General features: G+C 37.0%; 1 protein-coding gene across 2 annotated transcripts; it reads right to left on the reverse strand.

The window, feature by feature from the left end:
- Positions 1 to 253: 253 nt before the first annotated feature.
- On the reverse strand, positions 254 to 3,904 carry LOC136203411 (serine carboxypeptidase II-2). Of its 2 annotated transcripts, none has more exons than XM_065994563.1 (9): positions 3,432 to 3,904; positions 3,036 to 3,143; positions 2,363 to 2,458; positions 2,182 to 2,274; positions 1,962 to 2,047; positions 1,606 to 1,869; positions 1,055 to 1,188; positions 832 to 927; positions 254 to 743 (listed from the first exon to the last, which is right to left on the reverse strand). In XM_065994563.1, the coding sequence occupies exons 1-9, from the start codon at positions 3,700 to 3,702 to the stop codon at positions 476 to 478; spliced, it is 1,416 nt and encodes a 471-aa protein (XP_065850635.1). In that variant the 5' UTR covers positions 3,703 to 3,904; the 3' UTR covers positions 254 to 475. The 2 variants fall into 2 exon arrangements, with proteins under 2 accessions (XP_065850635.1, XP_065850636.1); XM_065994564.1 differs by having other exon boundaries at positions 3,036 to 3,195; positions 3,432 to 3,570.
- Between the last annotated feature and the right edge of the window lie 22,787 nt (positions 3,905 to 26,691).

A 26,691-nucleotide genomic window follows, 5' to 3' on the forward strand; every position in this document is an offset into this window, starting at 1 on the left:
CCTCTCCTCCCTACTCCTTCTTCCCTAATTCTCCGTGTCTGTCTTCTATCTTATTCTTCTCTTCCCCTTACTTCAATTTCTTCCCAAACCCTCTGCAGTCAGAATTCCTAATCCTGACACAACTCTCCCTGATATCAGTACTCATCAGTATTATTGCTAAGCTGCTCAGGAGCATAACTACAGGGGTCATGGAGGGTCCGTCGACCTCCTGACTCCCGAGAAAAGAACAAATATTACATTTACTAACGGAACATTTTGTTGAAAATATAAATATTCCGTGGTTGATTTCGTTAATTTCAGAATTTGTAGTAAATTTAACATCGCTGACAGAAGCTGGTTCTTAATCCCCAAAAATCTGTGTTTGGCAAAATATAAAAGTTTTACAAATTCAATTTCTTTATCATATGTGAAATTTCACAACTTTGTTAATCAAGGAGTGAATGATCTAAAACAAGAAGAAAGAAAGATGAATGAATCAAGAGTCAGAGAGTAGTTGAAGGGTAGGCATTGATGTTTCAGCTAAGAATGATTTGATGAGTGTTAAAGCAAGTTGAGGTCTATGAAGAGGAACCTCATGCCCCGCTCCCCTCACCGCGACAAATGTAAGTCCCTCGTACTCTTCTGTCCATCCTCCAACCTCTCCATCATCATACCAAGCATGCCAAGGCTTTGTTGTCGTTAGATTCAGAGCATCTATTGTATATCGTGTCGATGTTACTGGGATTACCGCGTCTGTATCACCACTGCCGAAAATGTAATCCAAGCATTGTAGTTAAAATCAACATCATAAAAAGAAAATCCAAGTAACTCAGCTGCAGCGCGCGAAGATACCTGAACATCCATATGCGAAGTCCTGATTTGATGAGCTCACGATATACATCCAGCACCGTAATAGGAGAATCTTTCCAGTTGTTATTCACAACATCACTGCATTGCAGGAAGCAAACACATTCACCATTATAACAACACAAAGTTCACCCAACTTCAAGCAGGCTAAAATATGCAACATTTTGCAAATCAAATTCCTATCTTCTCTAATCATATCATATCATACCTGCAGGTCTCCCATTTTGAAGGTGAAAATTCTGGTGAAACATGTAGTGCCTTCTGAACCTCAGGCAAATTGAAGTATACAGTGGAGTGTTTCTCAGTGCAAGGATCATACTTCTCACTGATGCGACCGACCCTCTGTCGTATAACATTGCATGCACGATTTTATTATCTTTACATAAATTTTCTTACAATAAGTTCTATAATGCACAAAAAGTAGGAACATAGACCAACAGGAAAATTTTAACCATCACTGGTGCAACCAAAACCCGACAGAAGTTCTCCTTGGAGACTCTAAAGATGGATCATTTTAGTCACTAATAATGACAATAGTATCTGACCAAAACGAAATGACTAAGGGCATTATGTGTATGGAACATGGACTATTTTGATTTTGACATTTTTAACACCTAAAACTTAACTGTTCCTCAAAATTTGACAATTGATAGGCGAATCTATTAGCAGTGTATCACACACGTTGTTAAAAGGCGTGTGGTCAAAACTGTGTTGTGCAATTGTATAACTATATGTACAATTATCATAATGTTGACTTACATGCATCTTTCTGAGCGACCGAGCAGACCCGCTTGTATTGGCAGTGCAAGGAGGAGTGTATATGCTATATGGGTCAATGTCACCAAGTTCTTCACTGGCAATGTCTAGTATCTCATTACAAGAATCTGAAAAGTGGATGAAGGATTCAAAATCGCAAAGAAGATTAAGTTTTTTGTATGTTTGGTCAGATATCATGCCAGCTGACCACATGAATTGAAAAAGCCCCAAATGATCATGGTAATCATCAGTTAAAGCATTTCCCACCTGCATTACATTACATGTTCATATCTGTCTTAATTTCACTGATTTAAATTTACAGGGAAACAGTTTATTCAAGAATAGTCTTCTGTCCATACCATATAACCCTTCAAATTAATCGCCGGCTTCTTTTCTGCCTTGTTGTGCCTTACAATGGCTTGACTTAATTGAGGAACATAGTGTCCTATAACACAAACCTTTGGTAGTTAGAAACATGATGCAAGTGCGTAACTGGATGCGAATGCTTACAAAGAAATATGAATATTCTTCAACTTAAAGCCATTTAGGAAAGAAGGATAAGATGAAATGATCAGCTACCTGCATAGCTTTCCCCGGTGATATAGAATTTCCTTCCTTTATACTGGGGAAAGCGCTCAAACCAATTCAGTAAAAACGTAAGGGAGTCTCCAGCTGCAAGATGGATGCTACAGAGTAAGTGTACAACGTAGCAATAATGGAGAAAAGTTTAAAGCAAGATCTAAAGTAGAGAAAGTAGTACCAGTCTTTTTATCACCATTGTCCAACAAATCAGAGGAAGTATTTGAATACGAAAAACCAACTCCAACGGGGGAATCAAGAAACAGGATGTTTGCAACTGCAAAGCGGTAGCAGATGTGCTTAAATGTGATTCTTGGGTTATAATTGAATGAATTAGTACTAGTATTTCGCGTGTCGGAAATTCTTAAACCCAATTTTCAGCTGCTACTCCTAAAGCAGCATGATACTATACTAGGTAGTGTAGTAGAATGCAGCAAGTTAACATCCATTTGTGAATTGTACTTAAGCATGATATTTTACTTGACCAAATATATACCATAACTCTGATTTTGCAGCTCACAGTTCTATGGTTATTGCCAGGGAAGGAAGACCTTAAATTCATGTAACTAGTACTCCCCACTTGTACTAAGATTGACTGAAGTGGAAAAGACCTCTAATCTCTTTAGCTAGATCTCGAGTTTGATTCTTAGTGTAACGCAACAAACTTTAATTAGGATTGAGACCACTTAAAAGATGTATAATCAACCTCAAGGATTTACCAAAAAAAAAATATATTACTCCCCACTTATGGTTCTCTTGTTCAGATTAATACAACAGAAAGTTTTTATCACAACAACATGGATTCTCTGAATTTCTTCAAGGTTGTTTAAATTAAAGTGCAAGTTAGTAAGTACCTTTATTCCAAGAGTAAGGATTCTCATAAAGGGTCTTCCCATCCGGGCGGATATGAAAGGGGCCTATTTCCTCTGCCTCCCCATAGGCAATGGAGGAGCATCCAGGCCCTGAACAACTCTCAACAAAAAGGAAAAAGGACAAAAGTATCACATAAATTCCCTAGCACAAAGAAATTTTCAGTTAAGGTAGTTCTGTTTGTTACTAAGAAAGCCAAAAAACCTTGAGATAAAAACCTAAAAATAGACAATCTTTAATCTCTAAACCTACCTGGAAGACAAAAAGAATATTCATTATAAGGAACAGTACATAAAGTAATCCTAACGATAAACTGTAATTAAAACATTAAAACATCAAAAGCAGACACAGAAAGTATTGATTAAAAAGTAAGATTAGACCTCCATTGAGCCAAAGAACAAGGGGCTTAGAATCAGGATCTTCAACAGCCTCAATTAGCCAATAGAAAAGAGCTCTACCAGATTCTTGATTGACAGTAACATAGCCAGAAAAGTGTCCAAAGCTAATATTAAAACTTTGACCAGGCAGCTGAAGAACCCTGTCAAGCTCTTGTTGGGCAAACGGGTCAGTCAAAGATAATGCAAAAACACAAGTACCCACATAAAAACACAAGGAGAATAAGAGAATAATCGAACTCCGAAGAGGAACCATTGCCAATTTGGAATTAAAGCTCAGTTCTTTAGTAACGTGGAATTGAAAAATTACAAGTGTATGGTGATGGGGTTTTATTAAAAAAAAAAAAAAGAGGGGCAATAATTAGACGGTGTTGGCAGCAAGGAATGAGGGAAAGAATGATGGAAAGTGATGGGTTTTTGTCAGCAAAACCGATATTTCTGTTTTCTTTCTTTTTGTTTCAACTTGCACAAGTCCAGGGCGTCTCGCGTGCAAATTATTGTTATTTGTTAGTTAAGTGTCGTACCAACAAAATATCCGTTTTCCTTCTTTAAGAAACAAAAAAAAAAAAATCTAGGGATAAGTATTAAAAATACCCTAACATTTAGGATAATGAGAAATTTTATTTTTAATATTTAAAATAGTACAATTTTATCTCTAATATTAGCGGTTAAGAATTTTTTATTTTTAATATTGTCAAGTTTGGTTAATTTCAAAAATTACTATAAAACACAGATATTTTATTCTTTATTTTACACCAATTGTATATCAGCTTGTTTTTTAAAAAATGATTTCATATTTTTTGTGATTTAATAATAGAATTGGAGATTAATATTTATAAATTCGATAAAATATTTTGAATTTTTTTTATCCAACTCATACAATAGACAATATATATTTTTTTTATTTTTTTCATATCTAATCATATGTTTATGATATGTTACTAATGAGTGACAAAATGATTCACATGTTGAGTGTAAATGATAAGATTCATGACCGGAAAGACAGTTTGACGAATTATTTTTTAAATTGGCCCAATTTGACAATATTAGAGAGAAAAATGCTCTTAATTGCTAACATTACGGGTAAAATTGCGTCATTTTAGATGTTAAAAGTAAAACTGCTCCTAAATAAACGTTATGGATATTTTTACATCTTATCCCAAAAATCTATTTACATTTCAGTTTTAGAATTTTAGCTGTTAATTCTAAAAGTGAAACATAAATAGATTTTTAGAATTTTAGTTGTTAATCTTTTTTTTTTTAAAGAATTTTAGCTGTTAATTTAAATTTAATGTACAACTTGGAATTTTCAATTAAAATAAATTTAAAATTTGTATATTAACATATCTAATTTCGAATTGATTTGACCAAAAAAAATTAAATTAAAGGATCACGTGTATACATATAGGTGGACTAGATAATTAAAAGTTTTAATTGGGATATGATATATCAAAGAGTTCCTTGGCAAATCTTGTAAACTATATTAAAAAAAACACCAAATCAAATTAAAGAATTGAAATACACCCCATCTGTCACATCCGTATCCCTAATTTTAGTTATTATACCCTAATATTATGTTACATTATATTTATTTATTAATTAGAGAGTTAATTGGGTATTATGGATATAGTTTAGAGACTAATTCCATGCTTTAAGTGTCAAATTAAAAGTTTAGGGTAAGTTTTAAAAGAAATTCGATTTTATAGGGATCAAAATGGACATTCTACATTCTTTGGGAATCTAAATAACACCATTCAAGGAGTTAGGTCATGTTCTTTATCACTTAATTTCAGTAGCAATCAGTTCAGTTCAGTTCAATTCAGTTCAGTTCAGCATTCAGTTTCAGCATCCAATTTCAGCATTCAGTAATTTATCATTATTTATTATATTATAATAATTATTATTATTTATCATTATTTATTATTTATTATTATTATTTATACTTTATCATTATCTATAAATTAGATAAAAGTCAAGAAATGATAGTTTATTAAAGTATATATCGTTTAATAAAATAAATTAAAACTAAAGTATGCATCCATATTTAAAAATTAGGAATTGCATTCATATTATGAATTGTTTCTAAAATTTATCGAATTTATCAATGTTAGAGATAAAATTGCACCATTTTAGACGTTAGGGGTAAAATTACTCCTGACCCAAAACGTTATTTTTGCACTTTAACCCTTAATTAGAATAAAAAGTTAAGAGTTTATATTCATATGAAAATTTGTATTTAATTTCATAGGTTTTAAATTATATGTAAATTTGTGTTTGTATGTAATTTGTATTTTTAATTTAAATTAGACTCATTTTTATTTTTTATTTTTTGGTAGAAACAGGAAAGGAAAAGAACAAACAAAGAACAAACTAACCTGGGATCAGCCTGGGAAAGCTAACCCAAATCCTATCCTCTAAAAGAAAAGAAGAAAGAAAGATAGGGGGATCAGAAAGGGTAGTAACACCTAACATCCCCTCATGACCAGCCGCCGCCAAGCGATCCGCAACCCGGTTCTGTTCTCTGAAGATGTGGCTGAACTTTAAGACCTCAAAGGAAGAGCAAAGATTTTTAATAGCTTTGATAAGGTTTCGGCTATTAAGACAAATAGCATGATTATCAGAAATCATATCGATGGCCTCCATATTATCAGACTCCACATATAACCTTTTAACACCCAGCCTTTTTGCAAGTTTGACACCAGAGAGAATACCCCAAAGTTCCGCAGAAAAGGAAGAGCCCAACCCCATGTTCTGGGTAAAACTAGATAGCCAGGCGCCCCCCGCATCTCTAAGAACGCCTCCGACCACAATCCTTCCATCGTTAAGGCAGGAGCCATCCGTATTCAACTTCACCACTCCATCTCTCGGCCTGTTCCAACCAACAAGGTGGACAACTCTTTTCTGGGTAGACCTGGCAAGGGAATCCCCTTTGAAGCTCTCATTAATAATAGAGAGTTTTTTCGAGAAGAACTCAGGTAAGTTCTGAATAAAAACTGTTTTACCACCAAAAATCTCCTCGTTCCTCCACTTCCAAATATGGTGACAGATAATAGCAAAGAATATGTCACCATGCTCCATGTTAGCCAGTAACTTCCCACTAACCCCATTAGTGAACCAGTCAAACTCAGAGTGGGCCAGGAAGGAAGAAAGAATGTGGTGTCCTCTTTACTTTTAGAACAGTCCCTAAGAGCATGGCACAAAGTTTCATCATGGCCTCTACATCTACTGCAAGCTCCTGAAACCGCCAAATGCCGTCTGTGCCTATCCGAATTAGTAAGCAACCTGTCCTTCACTCCCAGCCACATGAAACTCCTAATACGGTAAGGGACTTTAAGGGCCCAAATGGATTTCCAAATATCCGAGAGAGGATCAGATATATTGAGGGTAAAAGCTTCAAAGGCAGATTTGCAAGAATAAGCTCCATTGTTAGTCAGGGCCCAGCAATGCCTATCCTTATCTTCCTCTTGATTACTAATCTTAACTCCCCTGATTCTAAGGAGAGTATCCAGGCTAAAGAAGGTATCAAACTTTGACCAGATCCATTCCCCCTCAGAGTCCACCACATCGGCAACCCTCCAGTTACGGATATTACTAGGTGGGGGGGGGGGAGCTACACACATCTAATAACGGTTTATCTCCAATCCATGTATCATTCCAGAAGCTGATGGACTTACCATTCCCCACCTCCAGGCCAACCCCCGAGCAGAACTCAGCAAACACAGCGCCAAGCCCTTTCCAGAGGAAAGAACAATTGACAACTCTCTCCTTAGGGCCCCCAAAGATTTTATCTTTCCGATACTTACCACATAGAAGATGAACCCAAAGAGCAGAGGGGCACTGCCACATTCTCCCAGAGAAGCTTCATTAATAAAACTTTGTTGTTGTCCTTCGCTTGTCTAATGCCAAGACCCCCCATGCTTTTAGGCTGGCAGACCTCCTTCCAAGGACCAGTTGGATCTTTTTTCCCTCTCCAGACTCTCCCCAAAGGAAACGCCGGTTAATTTTGTCAAGCTCATTAAGAACCGTCTCAGGCAATTTACAGGCTTGCATGATATGATTGGGAGCCGCGCAATTGACAGACTGAATGAAAGTTAGACGGCCTGCCAGGGAAAGAGATGTTAGGGATTAAAGCCAGTTAATCAACTATAGCGCAGCGGAATTGAGGTTTAAAATTTATTTCTAATCCCTTTTAGTTTGATCTTTGTCCGTTAACCATTGATTGAATAAAATCTTTTGATCTGTTTAAGGATATAAACATACCCGGACTGTCTCTTCTAGAGACGGCTGAAGAATCCACAAGGCAGTAAGATCTCCGTAGTCAGGTGCACGAACAGCTATTGAGCTAGAGCCGGTGCTAGCCGAAGAACGAACGAAGAACGGGAGAGATTGTGATATTTTCCAAATCCAAATCCCACTTTTCAAGTGGAATACAAGCTTTTGGCCGAAAATCCTTTTCTGGATTAGTGGTGGCCGAATATGTGTAGATTAATTAGGATTTTAGAGTGTTTTAATTTTTATATATAGTGTATTCCTAAACCTAATTGGTTTAGGGTTAATTGGTTAATTACAAAACTAATCCAATCCTAATCTAATTATATAAATAAATACCAATAATATTTATTCTATGCAATTAATTATGATTAGATTAAATTTAATTGCCCCAATTAAACAAACAACACTAATTAATAAATTAACGTATTAGTTTAATTAATTATTCACCGAATGCAATTTCATTAATTTACAAATTAATTAATTACATCCCGTAAACTAATTAATCAATTAAATACTCAACACTTAAGACCATTAATCAATTACCTTGATACAAAGTATCAATTAATCAATTAATTAACCACCAATTAATTACCTTGATATTTTACTATCAATCAATTAATTAATTTCATCTCTCCAATGTACCGTTCTATAAGTTCTAACTCAGATGTTCGATGTGCACGATCCTATGGGACTGTCCTTAGCTAGCAGTGGGCTCACGGCCCACAAACAGTAAGTGGGTTCTAGCAAACCATTACTGCCTCTAACCAAGACAGAGTTTCAGCAGTCTAAAGATGCAGAGACCCTGTAGTTATCTCTTAACTTCTTTTACCATTTGATATCGATATTATAAACTAGAGGCATGGCGGCTGTCATCCTCTTTGATGTTTATGATATTTCTTGATCTTAAGTAGATTGATGAAACAGATAAGTAAACTACTTATCAGGGTATGGCCACACACTTATCAATCTCACTTATCAAGTGGCATGTGATATCATCTCACTATTACATGAGTGGTAATTCCATCACTTCATTATCAATACCAACGTGTTCACCTGTTCATCCAATCATACCCGTATTTAGCATCCTGTTACAGACCTGTTAGGCATATGTCAAAGTGAACCGGATCCCACATTGATATTATAATGAAATCTGGTCTGAAGACAGTTAGAGACCTACTTAAGAAAACTAATGACACAACCACCATGTAGTTTTCTCGAGCGGATCGATCCAGTCACATGTATACCACATGTACCCATATTCACAACTAACTTATCAAGTACTATGGCTAGTATCAATTACTACCATACAGTCGTCGAATATACAAGTCTGTGGTCCTAATCATTCCCATGATAGAATAGACTTGGGATATAGTTTTACGATTATCAATCAATGGATTCTCTATTCATATTATAGCACAAGATATAAATGAACTAGATTAATGCCTTTATTAATGTGACACAAATACATTTTATAAGAACCAATGCCTATGAACTAGGGCACACCAACAGTCTCCCACTTGAACTAGTTCCAAGCGGGTATTGCCCTAAACACTATAGATCTAGTACTACCAATTGCCTTGGTAAACTGACCAACGACATTGTTCTCAGTGTCAACCCTCTACAATGTAATGTCACCGGATAAGGTGTTACTATCTAAGTACGCGTTTGGATCTCTTGTGTGACATGGGATCCAGCGCTTGTGCTATGGCCCCATTATTGTCACAGAAAACATCAACTGATCTTAGGAGAGTTTGACCTACTCCTAAATCAGTTATGAACTTCTTAATCCAAACTTCTTCATCTACATCATCGCATGCAATGATGTACTTAGCTTCCGTCATAGAATCGACAATGGTTGGCTACTTTAAGGATCTCCAACTAATGGCATCGCCATTTAGGAGAAATATATACCCAGTATGTGACTGGTTATCATCCTTAAAACCTCATTCAGTGTAACCTGATATTGCCATTCCTCCTACCCATCAAATACTAAGAAAAACATCCTTGGTACGGTTGAGGTACTTCAGGATTGCCTTGACTATCTTCCAGTGTTCCTTATCGGGATCTGACTGGCACCGACTAGTCATGTTTGGTGCAACATGCAACATCTGGCCTTGTACATAACATAGAGTACATGATGGATTCTTGTCTATGTACGATGCCTGACTCAAGCCTAGAAGTCGGTTGGATCTAACCTTGTAGATCTTGATCGGCTTCTCCTAAGTCTTTCATTGTGAAGCATATACTCAACCACTGCTTGATCTTGTAGTGTTAATATATTGCCTCCAATGAGCAGTATGTCATCGACATACAATATTAGGAAAGTGGATATGCTCCCACTCAATTTCATATACACGCAGGGTTCATTAGAATTCTGTATGAATCTACTTGAAACGCCACCTGTATAACCGGTTTAGCCTCCTCAATGCTTTGAGGATCTATATCGGTTCCCAAGCATCCTCAGCATAAGCTACAGGAGTTTGTGAGTCTTGAATCTCAACGAGATCAATATCGCTCCCACTGTCTACTTTGGAAAGGAATTCCGTTTCCAAAAAGATTGCAAACCTAGCCACGAATGTTTTATTCTCGGCTGGGTTGTAGAAGCAATAACCCTTAGTTTCCTTAGGGTAACCCACGAACTGACATTTAACAAATCTGGACTCTAGTTTGCCACTTATCAATTTCTTGACATGTGCATCATAGCCCCAAATCTTCATGAAGGAAACGTTGGGCTTTCAGCCCGTCCATAATTCATATAGTGTTCCTTCAATTGCCTTGCTCGGTGTATTGTTAATTATATGAGTAGCGGTTTCCAAAGCAAATCTCCAAAAAGGAGATAGGGAGAGAAGCTTGACTCATCATTGAGCGGACCATGTCGAGCAGGGTCCTATTCCTCCTTTCTAACACTCCATTCCATTAGGGTGTACGAGGAGGAGTGAGTTGGGATACAATCCCATACTCTCTCAAGAATGAGACAAACTCTTGGCTCAAGTATTCGCCCCCTCTATTAGACCGGAGCGCTTTTACTTTCTTGCCAAGTTGATATTTTTTTTACTTCATTTTTAAAATCTTTGAATCTCAGAAGAGTTTCAGATTTATGTTTCATCAGATATACATACCCATACCGGCTATAGTCATCTGTGAAGGTAACAAAGTACAGAAAACCAGATCTAGCACTGGTGCTCATTGGACCGCATACATCTGGGTGTATCAGTTCCAATAGCTCTGTGGCCCTTACACCATTTTTGGTGAAAGGCGCCTTTGTCATCTTCCCTCTTAAACAAGATTCACACATGTCATAAGACTGCATATCAAATGACCCTAGCGCTCCACTAGAGTGAAGCCTAGTTATGCGTTTCTCATTTATGTGGCTAAGACGACAGTGTCAGATATATGTAGGATTCGGTTCATTAGTCTTAATCCTTTTTAGCTTTTATGTTATAGATTGATTCACTACGTTTTAGATCAAGGATATACAAACCATTTTCTAGAAATGCGGTTCCATAAACAATATTGCCACGATGTATAGAAATCATACCACGTCCAATATTAAAAATTAAAACCATAAATATCCAACATAAAAACTGAAATAATATTCCTGCACATTGCAGGTACAAGATAGCAATTTCTAATTTCTAAAACTAATCCATTAGGTATCTCTAAGAATAATCTTCGATCTTTAAGGCCTCTACATGAGCACCATTGTCGACTCGAAGATCCACTTCACCAGATCCCATCAATCTCCTATTTCTTTGTCCCTGCACATTTGAACAAATGTGAGTACCACATCTAGTGTTTACAACCCAAGATGTAGAAATAGCCAGATTAAATTCAACAATATAAATATCTGAACCAGAAGCTTCATCCTTCTGTTTCTCCCTTAGCTTTGGACACGCATTTTTCTAGTGTCCCTTCTCATTACACTCATGGCAGATATCATCTGCTGAGGCCAACCTACCTTTAGAAGTTGTCACCTTCTTAGCCTTGGGCTTGGCCTTTTGGGCCTTCGCTTTGGACTTGGACTTGGCCTTTCCCTTAGGTACGTTCCCTTTGTTAACCAGCAACACTTCTGGAGTCCTCTTGTAGGATTGCTCAGCAAGTTTCAACATGCCATGCAATTCTACTACAGACTTATCAACGCCCTGCATGTGGTAGTGCATGATAAACTGATTGTAGGATGCCGGAAGTGATCCAAGAATGATGTCGACTGCTAGTTGTGCATGCATTGGTGAGCCAAGCCTTGACAATGTGTCAATAAAACCCTTCAACTTCAGCACATGTGTGCTAACAGAAGTCCCGGCTTGCATCGTAGTGCTGCATAGCGCCTTTGTTGTCAAGTATATTTCCTGACGAGCTTGATCTTGGAACATCCTTTTGAGTTGATCCATGATCTCAAAGGCGTGCTGCTCCATGAACTATTTCTGAAGATCAGGAACCATGGTACCCAGCATAATGCATGACACATCTCTGTCATCCTTAACATGTTGGTCGTACTCCGCCATTTGATCAACGGTTACGCCCCGACCTGGAGGACGAGCTGCTCGCAAGGCAACAGTCAGCACATATTCCTTTGACTCGTGTCTAAAAACTATTTGCAAGTTCCTGGACCAGTCAAGGAAATTAGTCCCTGAAAGCTTTTCCTTTTCCAGGAGTGGTCTGAGTGAGTTGTTGCTTGTTGCAGCCATTTAATTTTCTTTTCGTGTAATTTTGATGTGGAGTTTAATCTACGTGGAAAAATTGCATTAGAGTTAGAATAAAGGGCTTAAGCCAAAAATCAAATTAATAATCCATTTTAATTTGTTATTGGTGATATTTATTTGGCTGTCTTGACCAAGATCCACAATCCATCAATAATCGATCGAGCTAGGGCTCCGCCATCGACCATTGACGATTTGGTAGGATAAACTATCCAATCCTCCGCAAGGACTCTTGGTTTGATGGGCTTTGTGACACTTAGCCCATCTGTGCTTAGGGCCCGCTCTGAGCTAATGCTACCCACATTGAGTCCAACCACCATACACGTGTTAGCCATACCGAAGTATCCTAACCCTCGACGGCCCACTAATTACTACAGCATACCTGCTAGGGCACGTCATACACTGTAGCACTACCTGGGAGGAAGAGATGTGAATCTGGAAAGCACTTTTAAGCGACTCAATATTTCATTATCCGGATTAATTAAGTGATACGGCTTTAACATATAATTATCGCGGGTGATGATCTGGTGATCGTTGCTACTTATATTTCATGTTATACTAAGCAATTGTATAATCAAAATAAACATAGAGACTCTATGGGCCTTATAATACATCCTAGTGAAACTAGATATACTATCTAATCTTCACCGGCTTGCTTCAAGTCTCCTTGGACTCCCACCATGGGCTTCTTCACGACCAATTACAATTTTATGAATAGAACCTATTCTAAAATTACATTAATGAAAGAATGGCACGCATGCCATATTTCCCAAAATAAATTAAATTACAAACCGACTTTAATTTAGGGCCCATAGAACTCTATAACACATTGCTGCACGGTAAGACATACAAATATAATGCATGATCATGGCATTCCAAAATCATCTAATAAAGTTAAGTCGAGTTACTTAGGGTGAAATCGCCAATTTTACCATATGTGACTAAGGCCCAGAAAGGCCCAAACGGTTAACATCCATTTGTATGCAAAATTATAATTTCGCTCCCACTTAATTTTTAGGATCGTCACATATCTAAAATTTAGCCCTCCCAATTTAAACCGGTGTCACGGTCTATTGGGCCAATTTCACAAATTAACCATATTCAATTTTATACAAATAATCAATTCGATTAAAATTAAATATGCATGCCAATCAAAAACATTTTAATACCAATTAGTTTTTATTAAAACACGTTTAATAAATTAAACGGTACTAGGGCCCTCATTTTATTAAAATTACCTGAGAAAAATTTAAAAACAAAAATCAGTCCCGTCTAATCCAAAATTAACAAATTCTGAATTGTTTAACGGACTCGGGACAGCGACGGGGCTGCTGTCCGCATACAGCACCCTCGTGGCTGCTGTCTGGCGGACAACATTAGTGCTGCTGTCCGCCCAACAGCAGCCGCGGGGCTGCTGTTCGCGGACAGCAATCCCGCGACTGCTATTCCATGTCCGAAATTATTATTTTTTCCTTTTTTCTGTTTAAAAATTGCTGCTGTAGTTTTTATTTAATTTTTAATTATTTTAAAATTAATTTCAGAACCAAATAATACAAAATACAGACAGAAATAATAAATAGAAAACTTCCTAGAACAATTTCTATCCGAGGAATTAATAGGAATTCTCAAAACTGATTTGAAAAAATAATAAAAACCAAATCTTATTAATTTTCAATTAATCAAAACGGACTAAACCATGGCTCTGATACCACTGTTAGGGATTAAAGCCAGTTAATCAACTGTAGCGCAGCGGAATTGCGGTTTAAAATTTATTTCTAATCCCTTTTAGTTTGATCTTTGTCCGTTAACCATTGATTGAATAAAATCTTTTGATCCGTTTAAGGATATAAACATACCCGGACTGTCTCTTCTAGAGACGGCTGAAGAATCCACAAGGCAGTAAGATCTCCGTAGTCAGGTGCACGAACAGCTATTGAGCTAGAACCGGTGCTAGCCGAAGAACGAACGAAGAACGGGAGAGATTGTGATATTTTCCAAATCCAAATCCCACTTTTCAAGTGGAATACAAGCTTTTGGCCGAAAATCCTTTTCTGGATTAGTGGTGGCCGAATATGTGTAGGTTAATTAGGGTTTTAGAGTGTTTTAATTTATATATATAGTGTATTCCTAAACCTAATTGGTTTAGGGTTAATTGGTTAATTACAAAACTAATCCAATCATAATCTAATTATATAAATAAATACCAATAATATTTATTCTATGCAATTAATTATGATTAGATTAAATTTAATTACCCCAATTAAACAAACAACACTAATTAATAAATTAACGTATTAGTTTAATTAATTATTCACCGAATGCAATTTCATTAATTTACAAATTAATTAATTACATCCCGTAAACTAATTAATCAATTAAATACTCAACACTTAAGACCATTAATCAATTACCTTGATACAAAGTATCAATTAATCAATTAATTAACCACCAATTAATTACCTTGATATTTTACTATCAATCAATTAATTAATTTCATCTCTCCAATGTACCGTTCTATAAGTTCTAACTCAGATGTTCGATGTGCACGATCCTATGGGACTGTCCTTAGCTAGCAGTGGGCTCACGGCCCACAAACAGTAAGTGGGTTCTAGCAAACCATTACTGCCCCTAACCAAGACAGAGTTTCAGCAGTCTAAAGATGCAGAGACCCTGTAGTTATCTCTTAACTTCTTTTACCATTTGATATCGATATTATAAACTAGAGGCATGACGGCTGTCATCCTCTTTGATGTTTATGATATTTCTTGATCTTAAGTAGATTGATGAAACAGATAAGTAAACTACTTATCAGGGTATGGCCACACACTTATCAATCTCACTTATCAAGTGGCCTGTGATATCATCTCACTATTACATGAGTGGTAATTCCATCACTTCAATATCAATACCAACGTGTTCACCTGTTCACCCAATCATACCCGTATTTAGCATCCTGTTACAGACCTGTTAGGCATATGTCAAAGTGAACCGGATCCCACATTGATATTATAATGAAATCTGGTCTGAAGACAGTTAGAGACCTACTTAAGAAAACTAATGACACAACCACCATGTAGTTTTCTCGAGCGGATCGATCCAGTCACATGTATACCACATGTACCCATATTCACAACTGACTTATCAAGTACTATGGCTAGTATCAATTACTACCATAAGTCGTCGAATATATAAGTCTGTGGTCCTAATCATTCTCATGATAGAATAGACTTGGGATATAGTTTTACGATTATCAATCAATGGATTCTCTATTCATATTATAGCACAAGATATAAATGAACTAGATTAATGCCTTTATTAATGTGACACAAATACATTTTATAAGAACCAATGCCTATGAACTAGGGCACACCAACAAGAGAGTTAGCTTTCCAACTAGCACACAACCCATTAGTTTTATCCAGAGTCTCTTTAAAGGAGGCTTTGGAAACTCTGTCGCTGTGGAGGGGAACCCCAAGATACTTACCCAAAGAGTGAGTAAGAGGAATGCCGGACAGATCACTAAGCCTTTTACAAACGCCTCTATCCATGTTCTTAGAGCAAAGCATCCGAGACTTTTGGATATTAATCTTCTGGCCAGAAGCAGCGCAAAAACAATTAAGGATATCCATAACCACACCAACTTGCTCCTCATTCCCTTCCACAAAGATCATCACATCAACAGCGAAGAACAAATGGGTAATATGAGGGAAAAACTTGTTGATGGACATAGGATGGAGAATCCCCTTGCTCACAACCTCTTGAATTAGGTGAGACAGCCTCTCCATAGCAATAACAAATAGAAAGGGGCTTATAGGATCCCCTTGGCGGATACCCCTGGAGGGAGAGAATGCATCAGACATATCTCCATTAATCAAAACCTGGAAAACAAGAGAAGAAATACAATCCTCAACCAATCTCCTCCAGTTCTACGGGATCCCAACTCTCCTTAAACTATCCAGAAGAAAACTCCAATTTAAGCGGTCATAGGCTTTTTCCAGATCCAGCTTGAGCGCCACGATCCCTTTCTTACCTTTCTTCATTTTCATGGAGTGAACCACCTCCTGGGCAATAACCACATTATCCATCATTTGCATGCCAGGAACAAAACTACCTTGATTCTGGCTTATAATCTCAGGAAGGATACGCTGGAGTCTATTAGCAACAATTTTAGTGATAGCTTTATATAACACATTGCAAAGACTGATCGGCCTCATTTGTAAAAAGGAGGAAGGTTTTTCGATTTTTGGGATCAGAACCAGGAGGGTTTTATTCACCAGCCTGATATCGTTGGATCCGCCGAAAACACCTATAACAAAACTGTAAATGCCTTCCTTCACCATATCCCAGTGTTTATGGTAAAAACTAGCAGGAATACCATCGATTCTCGGAGCCTTAGTAGCTCCAATACTGGAGAAAACCAGATCAATTTCTTTCTGGTCAATAGGACGGAAAGATTCCTTAATAGCATCCTCCTCCAGCCTAGGAAAGGAGATCCCAGAGTGGGCTTTATCCAGATCCACCTTTTCCTCTTTAAAAAGGTCTTTATAGAAGTCAAGGGCAAGGCGATGAATGTCTTCATCCTCATAAACCCAATCACCATTGGAGTCTTTAATAGCATCGATCTGGTTCCTCTGCCTCCTAATAATAGTAGAAAGGTGGAAAAACCTGGTATTCCGGTCACCGTCCTTAATCCAAGCCTTTCTAGATTTCTGGAACCAAAGAAGCTCTTCTTGTCTAAGCACAGCTTCCAACTCGTTCTGGAGAGATCTAAGATGACAATTCAGACTGTGCTCGAAACGGATCTCCAAACAGCGTTGAATGCCTTCAATTCTTTTTAACAGTTTATTTTTCCTTCTGATAATGTGGCCAACGATGTTTTTATTCCATCCCACCACATTCCTTCTGAACCCTTCCGCGGCAAGGAGAACATTAGAATAAGGTTGCCAATTGCTTTCCACAAAATTTTTAAACTCAGGATGGGACTCCCAAGCAACAAGATACCTAAAAGGTCTATTCCCTTTAAGCCGATGACATTTAACCAGCTTAAAGAGGATAGGGCAATGATCAGAATGACGGAAAGGGAGATTCAGCATGTTCAGCTCGGGAAATCTGTAAATCGCAGCAACATTTGTATAAACTTTGTCCAACCGAACAAACACGCTATTCCTTTTCCAAGTAAACTTGTGACCAACAGCTCCTAGGTCCGACAGCCCACATAAATCCATATCCTGCTTGTGATTAAGGCACCGGTTCACATAATGATTACCCCCCCCCCCCCCTTTTTTGATCACTCATAAGGGCAATATCATTAAAGTCCCCAGCAACCAACCAAGCTTCCACCATGCTTGTGCTCATAGAGTACAAGATCTCCCATAACCTTTTCCGGTTACACAAAATAGGATCGGCATAGACAAAGGTGACAAAGAAAGGTTTATTACCAGGGTAACACACCTTACTATGAATGAATTGATTATCCATACTGATAATGTCAATATTAACACGACTTGGCTTCCAAAAAAGCTAAATCCCCCATGCCCGACCAGTAGCCTCTAATCTAACACAACTCCAATTCTTAAACTTTTTAACCACCTCATCTACTTTGGAACCACTAACTTTTGTTTCCAGAAGAGAAAAACAAGACGGATTAAATTGCTTAATAAGATCATTGACATGGATGCGGGTCTCCTTGCTAGTCGCACCTCTAACATTCCAAACAAAGAAGTCCATCAGAAAGGAAGACTACTGACACAGGCCCACACCCTAGATCAGGTATTTATTCGGGGCTCCTGAGAGCCTAGAAGAGGTGCCAAATGGCCCCATCTTGTCCCAAGAATCCAAAGAACTATGTGTTTTTTTAGGGTTAGCCTTTGGTTTCTTCATATTCAATTTATTGACTCCCATAGACTTTCCAATTGGGACATCAACAATAGTTTTCGAATTACTAACCTCATTAGTCATCACTTTCCCTGTTGAGCCAAAGATCTGGGAACTCCCCTTGGCATCAGCTTTGGAGACGAAAAGAGGATTAATAGAGTCACCTAGGATGGAAGCTGGCTCGGCCGATTCAAGGCCTGGCATGCTTAATTCCATATGCTCATTAGAAAGATCCCCATAATGTCCCTCCTCAATACTCAGGACTCCGAACCTAGACCCTGAACCGGATGCTGAGTCCATACTAGCACCATTCTTGATGTCAGGGGGCTTAACCTTGATCTCAGGAGCAATCTAGAGAGAAGTCATCTCCTTACTGATATCTGGAGAGTGAATCCTAGCAGCATTTGCTCGTGGATTCCTTCTGACCGACCTTTTGGCAAGCATCCATGGGCCAAAATTCCTCCCTTCACATTGACTCTCCTCAGCTCTACCTATGTTAGGCACCACCACCTCCTCAACCACCTTCCTTCTTTTAGGACATCCATCATAAGTATGGCCAAACATGCCACACTCATAGCAGATATTGTGAATACCTTCGTATTCAATATGAAAGACCTTATTCTGAACGCAGAATTTAGACAGAAGAGGCTTAGCAAGATCAATGTCAATACAAACCCTGGCAAACTTGCCCCTCACTGCCCCAACGGTAGTTTTGTCAACATGGTGAACTTTCCCAACAAGGCCACCAATCTTATTCAGAAATCTTTCGTTGTAGTATTCAGGAAGACCTGGGAATCTAACCCAAGTAAGGATCCTATTCACAGAGCAGTCGTGGGGATTAAAATTTGGGACCCATGGCCTCAACGCCAACACATGATTGGATATGATATAAGGGCCACCATTAACTACTGCATTAAAGTCCTCTGCCCTTGTAAATTTAATGACATAATAGTCATTTTCCAGGTCCGTAATGGTAACCTTCCCTTTTTTTGCCCATTGTGCTTGAATCCTCTGGGCAAAGTAGCTAAAGCTAATCCTTTTCCCGAGCACAGTGACAATTAAGGCTAATTTCCATTTTGATCTGAGCACGCGCTTATCCTTAGAGGAAAGTCGGATCACAGGACACAGCGGGTCCTCTTGTTCACCATCATCCACATCAAAATCGGAAAAGACTTCTTCCGACTCATCCTCGATAATATCCTCCTCCAACATGGGTTCCTCCTCGACCACCCCCATAACCTTATCTCTCCAGGAGGATCTCTCCAGACCTTTCTCAAAAGCAACATTAACAACCGAATCCCCACAGTGATGCAGGCTCAGAGTAGCACTAGAAAGAGTAACATTCTGACCCACGGGTCCCTGGGCCAATAACCCGCCCAACGGGGCAGCATTAAACTCCCTAATCGCTTTAGCCATCGCGGAAAAATCCGGCCCCCTTGCCTGGCCAGCCTCCTCCGAAGCTGGCAGAACCATGGCATCACCGCCTATGACCGCATCAGCGACCAACCGCTTTCTGCCCAGTTCCCCAGCCGGAGCGATTTCCCCCGCAGCGCAGGAGATCGCCTCACCAGGTCCTATGGGCCGCGCGGCCTGATCACCAGCATCGGCTCCCCCAAATAGATTTGCCGCAGCAGGTGCCGGCATCACTGCCGCACCAGACGCCGGCATCCCGCCCCCTGAAGCGCCCTGCTCCGTATCCCTCCTGATCTGCTCCCTGGACCACAGCGTCCCCGCGACCCCATCGCTAGCCAATAGCACCGTCGGATCCGACCCCTCATTCTCCTTGCGAGCCGGCCGCTCCCTCTCCCTCGAGCGCTCTCGCACTCTCTTGCCACTCCCCCGCCTATCACATAAAAAGGGAGCCGATCTCCCATCCCCCTCCACCAACTCCCCATCTGGCTCCGGATCCGTAACCAACACCTTCCCGCCCACCCGATCCCCCAAACCTAGCTCCGATCGGCTGCCTGCCCCACTGATCGTCGATGAAACCCTAGCCTTCCGCCGCTCTCTCTCGATATCACGCTCCTTCGCCATAGACTCATTTTTATTTAATTTCATAGGCTTTTATCGAGCCAAGATTTTATCAACCCGAGCTTTTATTTGATATGCAATTTAGTTTTATCTTTAATAATATATTTATTTATTATTGATATTATTAAATTTATTAGAACCATTATTATCATTATAAGTTTATTAATGTCCAATATTATCATTAAAATTATTTTAAAGTCTAATATCATCATTATTGTTAAGTTCGGTTAAGTTCGGTAGCATTCAGTTAAGTTCAGTAGCATTCAGTTAAGTTCAGTAGCATTCAATTAAATTCAGTTCAGTTCAATTCAGTTCAGTATTCAGTAGCATTCAGTTCAGTTCAGTTCAGTTCAATTCAGTTCAGTTCAATTCAGTTCAGTTCAGTTCAATTTTTTCAGCGATAAAGAACAGAGCCTTAATTTCTTGCGGATGAGCTGCATTCTTCCCAAGTTCTTCATCTCCATCATCCTCTTGCTCTCATTTAAACACCAAAACTGCCCAGCCATACTAAATTAATGTTTCCCGGAGATTCAACAGTCGGATCGTCGTGAAATTTAAACTGTAGCTTCTAGAGACATATTTCTAAGTTCTAACCGGAGGGATTTTGGTTTCGATATTTCTAGAAGGAGTTCGGCCTAAAAAGATTCTAAGGAGAATTTGATGTTTTCTTAGAGTTTTCTTCAAATTCTTGCTAAAGTAAGTAACTATCAATTACCCTTTAAAGTTTTTATGTATATATAACTCTATATTTTTCAAAAAAATTAAATTTTGTGGTGATTTTTTACATGTATTTGATTAATTGGAGTTTTTATGATTTAGTTTTTAACATGAGCTTAAAGTTAAGTTCACGTAATTATATATGTATCTGCATGTCAATTTCAACCTATAATATATGTTTATGTATACATGAATTGAGTTTGGTTTTGATGAACTTAGGCCTTGTTTGATAAAGCACTTAATTGCTTAAATTAAAATGTTAAGCACTTATTTCATTTAAGTGCGTTTGATAATAGTTGTTTTTTCATCACTTAAATTAGTTAATTAAGTTAAAAACCACTTATTTTGATAAGTCAAAATATTTAACTTATCATTTTAAGTTAAACACTATCAACTAATACTTTTTTAAAAATTAAATTATTTAATATTTTCAGCACTTATAATATTCAGCACTTAAAATTCAGTACTTATTTTTTCAGCACTTAATTTTCAGTTTTATCAAACAGCACCTTAGTATATTTTATTAATATTTGTGTAAGATTTGATATTTTGAAGAGTAGAATTCAAAAGAAAGTGTATTGAGAAACTTTATTGATAACTGGTTTGTGATCAAAGGTATATGTATATATAATAAGTGGTTTTCTATAAATTTATTTCTCAAAGTAAATTTTAGTTTTAATTAAAGATTATTAAAATAGTCATATTGATGAATTTATGATTTCTTGAAATAAAGTATATATATGATTATTGATGCCTTTAGTTTTAAGAAATTGAAGTTATTATTGATAAATATATCAATAAATTATTTATTGGTGATTTTGGTTCAATAATGAATTATGATTTAATATTTGAAAATGGATTGAGTAAAGGTATTGAGAAAGTTCTATGATGTTGATTTATGAATTATATATATATATATATATATTTCCGATTTTAAATTATATTATGAAATTATAATATTTTTAGTATCCATCAAGAGTAATCTGGATAGGTGGCTTTAATTAAAGTCCGTATTTACTGAGAAATATGGCATGTGTACACAGTTGAAAGACCTATCGGGTATGACAAAAAAGTGTTGAGTAAGACCATGCGGGTTAGGCAAAATTATGAGATCTCTCGGATGGATACAGTTTATTGATATACGGTTTATGAAATATTTATTGATATACAGTTTATGAAGTATTTATTGAGATACGATTTGTGATGAATTTATTGATATACAGTTTGTGAAGTGTTTATCGAGATACGATTTGTGAAGTATTATTGATATACGGTTTATAAAGTATTTAATGATATACAATTGATGAAGTATTTATTGAGATACAGTTTATGAAGTATTTTATTGAAATACAGTTTATGAAATATTTATCGAAATACAGTTTATGAAGTGTATATTGATTTACGGTTGATTTGAGTAAATGGTTAATTGCGAACTTATTTATTTTGTATAGTTGAGATTTTAAACAAATAATATATATAGCTATTTTGAACACGAGTTTTATACTAAGTATTTTAATACAGAGATTACGTTTTGACTATGTGTGATATTTTGAGAAATAATGTTGATAGCAAACTTGATGTCTTAAGTTGCAAATTTGGTAAAAGTATCATTGGAGTGTTTTATTATGGTTTAATCCATAAAATGTTTATTTTTGAAGAATATGAATTTTATATGATGCATTTTGAAAATTAAAATATATATATAGTTATTTTGAGTATGAGTATTTTATGTAGTTGATAATTGCTTACTGAGATTTTTATCTTACGTTTTAAATGTTTTAATGTTTTAAGTGAGAAAGAGCAAGGCATATGAGAAGTTACTGGTTGATAGACAAGGTTGAAGTGTCAAGTCATTGACTTTGTCCTTAGTTAGGACATTTGCCTCTCATTTGGAGATTTGATTGTATTGGGTAATATTTTAGGACTTGAATGTAGTAGAAATATAGATTTATTTTATAATATATCTAAGAGGAATACTTGAAAAGTTTGAAATTTATTATATTTGGATAATTTGGAGACTCTTAGGTGTTGATTGTGATCTTTCAATTTCACGCCCGATGCCGATTGAGGTCGTTTAGGGTCGGGTGTGACATCATCTCAATTTTTTTTCACATTGAAAGTATATAATGAGGTCTAAAAAATTAAGTAGTTGCGTAAGATATAATGAAATAGAATACATTTATTAGTTAAGGTTGACTTTAGTGATTAAGAGTTTCAAATCGCCTAAAGTAGAGATCTTAAGTTCGAGTCTTAATGTACTCAAAAAAACTTAAATTGCGGTAAAATCCACCTAAAGATACCAGACGAACTTCGAACCGAGAAATTGATGAGGGCATCTCCGATACGAGCTCGAAGAAAGAGCTGATTCTGTCGAAACACACGACACGCCCCACAACCAAAAGGAGGAGCTGGTCATCAAGGCTATCTTGATGAGGAGCACTGGAAGGTAGTCAGGGCTATCCTAAAGTACCTTAGCCGTATAAAGGATCATTTCTTAGTATTTGATGGTCAATAGGAGCTGGCAATATCAGGTTACACTGATGCGGGTTTCGAGACTGACGAGGATGAGAACTAGCCACAGTCTGGTGATGTTTTTCTCCTGAATGGTGGTGCCATTAGTTAGAGGTCCTCAAAGCAGCCAACCATTGCGGATTCTACAACGGAAGTAGAGTACATAGATGTATGCGACGCCACAAATGAATCAATTTGGATCAAGAAGTTCATAACTGATTTAGGTTGTGACAACATCAGTGCCATAGCACAAGCATTGGAGCCTCAATCACATAAGAGATCCAAATATGTACTTAGAAAGTTTCACCTTACTCGAGAGTTCCATAGCAGAGGTGACATTACATTACAGAGGGTTGACATTGAGAACAATATCACAGATCTGTTTACCAAAGCGCTTGCACGATGCCTACATGATGGTCACACCATATCTATAGGGATTATGGCAATGCCCGCCTGGAACTAGTTCAAGTGAGAGACTATTTGTGTGCCCTAGTTCATAAGCATTGATTCTTGTAAAATGTATTATATTTTGATTTATCTTGTATACAAACATTGATTGTGTCACATTAATAAATATATTAATCTAGTTCATTTATATATTATGGTATAATATATTAGAGTATCCATTAATTGACAATCGTAAAACAATATCCCAAGTCTATTCTAATCATGAGAATGAATGGAATCACATACTTGTATATTCTATGACTGTATGGTAGTATACTTATTAGCCATAGTACTTGTATAGTTAGTTGTGAATATGGGTACATGTTAACATGTGACTGGATCGATCCATCTGAGAAAACTACATGGTGGTTGTGTCATAAGTTTTCTTGAGTGGATCTCTAATAGTCTTCAGACCATATTTCATTATAATATCATTGTGGAATCAGGCTCACTTTGATATATACCTAACATGTCTGTAACAGGATGCCAAATACGGATATGATTAGGTAAACAGGTGAACGCTTTGAGATTGTTAGTGAAGTGATGGAATTACCGCTCATGTAACAATGAGACCATATCACAAACCACTTGATAAGTGAGATTGATAAGTGTATGGTCATATCCTGATGAGTAGTTTACTTATCTGATTCATCAATCTACTTAAGATCAAGAAATATCATAAACTGCAGAGAGAATGACAGTCGTCATGCCTCTAGTTTATAATATCGATATCAAATGATAAAAGACATTGAGAGATAACTACATGGCCTTTGCATCTTTAGACTGCTAATATGTTGTCTTAGTTAGGGACAGTAATGGTTTACTAAAACCCACTTACTGTCTGTGGGTCGTGAGCCACTGTTGGCTAAGGACAGACCCATAGGACCATGCACATAGGATATCTGAGTTAGAACTTATAGAACGGTACATTAGAGAGATGAAATTAATGGATTAATTGACAATAAAATGTCAAGATAATTAATTAGTGGTTAATTGTTACTTTATTTGTATCAAAGTAATCAATTAATAGATTTAGGAGTTTGGGATATAATTAATTAATTAGTTCACATGATGTAATTAATTAATTTATAAATTAATAAAATTACATTCAATAAATAATTAATTGAATTAATATATCAATTTATTTATTTATTTTTTGGTAGGAAAAGGAAAGGACTAAAAAACAAACAAAAACGCCCAAAAAACTAACTCGGAATTAGTCTAGGAAAGCTAAGCCCCACAACATCATCCAAAAGAAAAGATGACAGGAACTCAGGAGATGAAGAGAAGGTTGAGACTCCTAACATCCTCTCATGACCCTCAGCAGCAAGACGGTCCGTCACCTGATTATGCTCCCTAAAGACATGGCTTAAGTTGATTGTATCAAAGAAAGAACAAGCCCTTCTGATCTCTTTGACTAAATTCTGGTTATTCAAACATATAGTTTTATTATCAGAGATCATTTTGACAGCTTCGAGGTTGTCAGATTCCACAAGCAGTGTGATTTATTTTATTACGGTAATTATATTTAATCTGATTATAAGTAATTACATAATATAAATACTTTAGGTGTTTATTTGTGTGATTAGATTATAATTGTAAATGTGAAATTATCCAATTAACCCTAAATACACTAGGAATCTAAAACACTATATAAATAAACTAAACTGCGACCCTAGACAAGGTCGGAGACAAGAGGGGGCCTGGCCCCCTCCGGCTGTTGGAACCACCATAACCACGAGTAGTTTCGGCCCCTTTGTCTCCACGAAATTTGAGGTTGTGGTGGTTCTGGCCCCCCTGTTTTCAAGAAATAATAATCGGGTGCTGAATTAGCACCACAAAATTGGTCCGGATCCTGTTAGGTCCTCTCTAAATCCAAATTTTTTTTATGTCTATTAGGCCCTTCTTAAATCCAAAATTCTGAGTTTTTTTGCCTATTAGGCTCTTTCTAGATCCGATTTTGTCTATTAGACACAAATTTTTTACACGTTAAGAATCTTATACATAATATAGCTTAATTTTAAAAAGTTTTACATTGGTACTTAAAAATTTCTTCTTGACCACTCTGATTATAACAAGTATATATACGGAAAAATTTGAACAAGTTAAATTTAGCAAAAAAAAAAAAAATTACACACCAGGCGTAAAATCGGCCTTCCAACTAAATAATCATATATTCGCCACTGACCCGATAGCTATTAAGCAGGTAGTAATCCCTAAAGGGGAGCTTGTGGAATTATTCACTGGGTCATCCCATATTACTCTCTCACAATGGACTGGTATGTTGGACCTGCAGTAGTGTCTAGAGTTCAGGAGGCTTGACGGCACAATGAGTCTTCTTATTCAAGATGCGTGGAGACATTACTCCAAAACGAAGACTATGGAGCAACCTTAGACACTACTTGGGTGAATCATTCTGTGTTAGCAGCTCAGTCCCTTACTTTCTATATTCTTAGGACAAGAATGCGCTAAAGGAGAAGGTATTGTCATGATATCATATAGGAATTAAACATGAATTAATTAGGTCGTTATTTGCTAGTTTGATAATTGGTTAGCAATTGTTATTTGGCATGTTACTTGCTTTACAGGTTGTTAGGAGGTTAGACAAATATAGATATTGTAGCTGTGAGTTTTGTACGGGTGCCACATCAGCAATACCTTTTCCTATATTAAGGCTTTTGTAAGGAGGAGAATAA

This window comes from Euphorbia lathyris, chromosome 8 (assembly GCF_963576675.1).
Source record: "Euphorbia lathyris chromosome 8, ddEupLath1.1, whole genome shotgun sequence".
Lineage (NCBI taxonomy): Eukaryota > Viridiplantae > Streptophyta > Magnoliopsida > Malpighiales > Euphorbiaceae > Euphorbia > Euphorbia lathyris.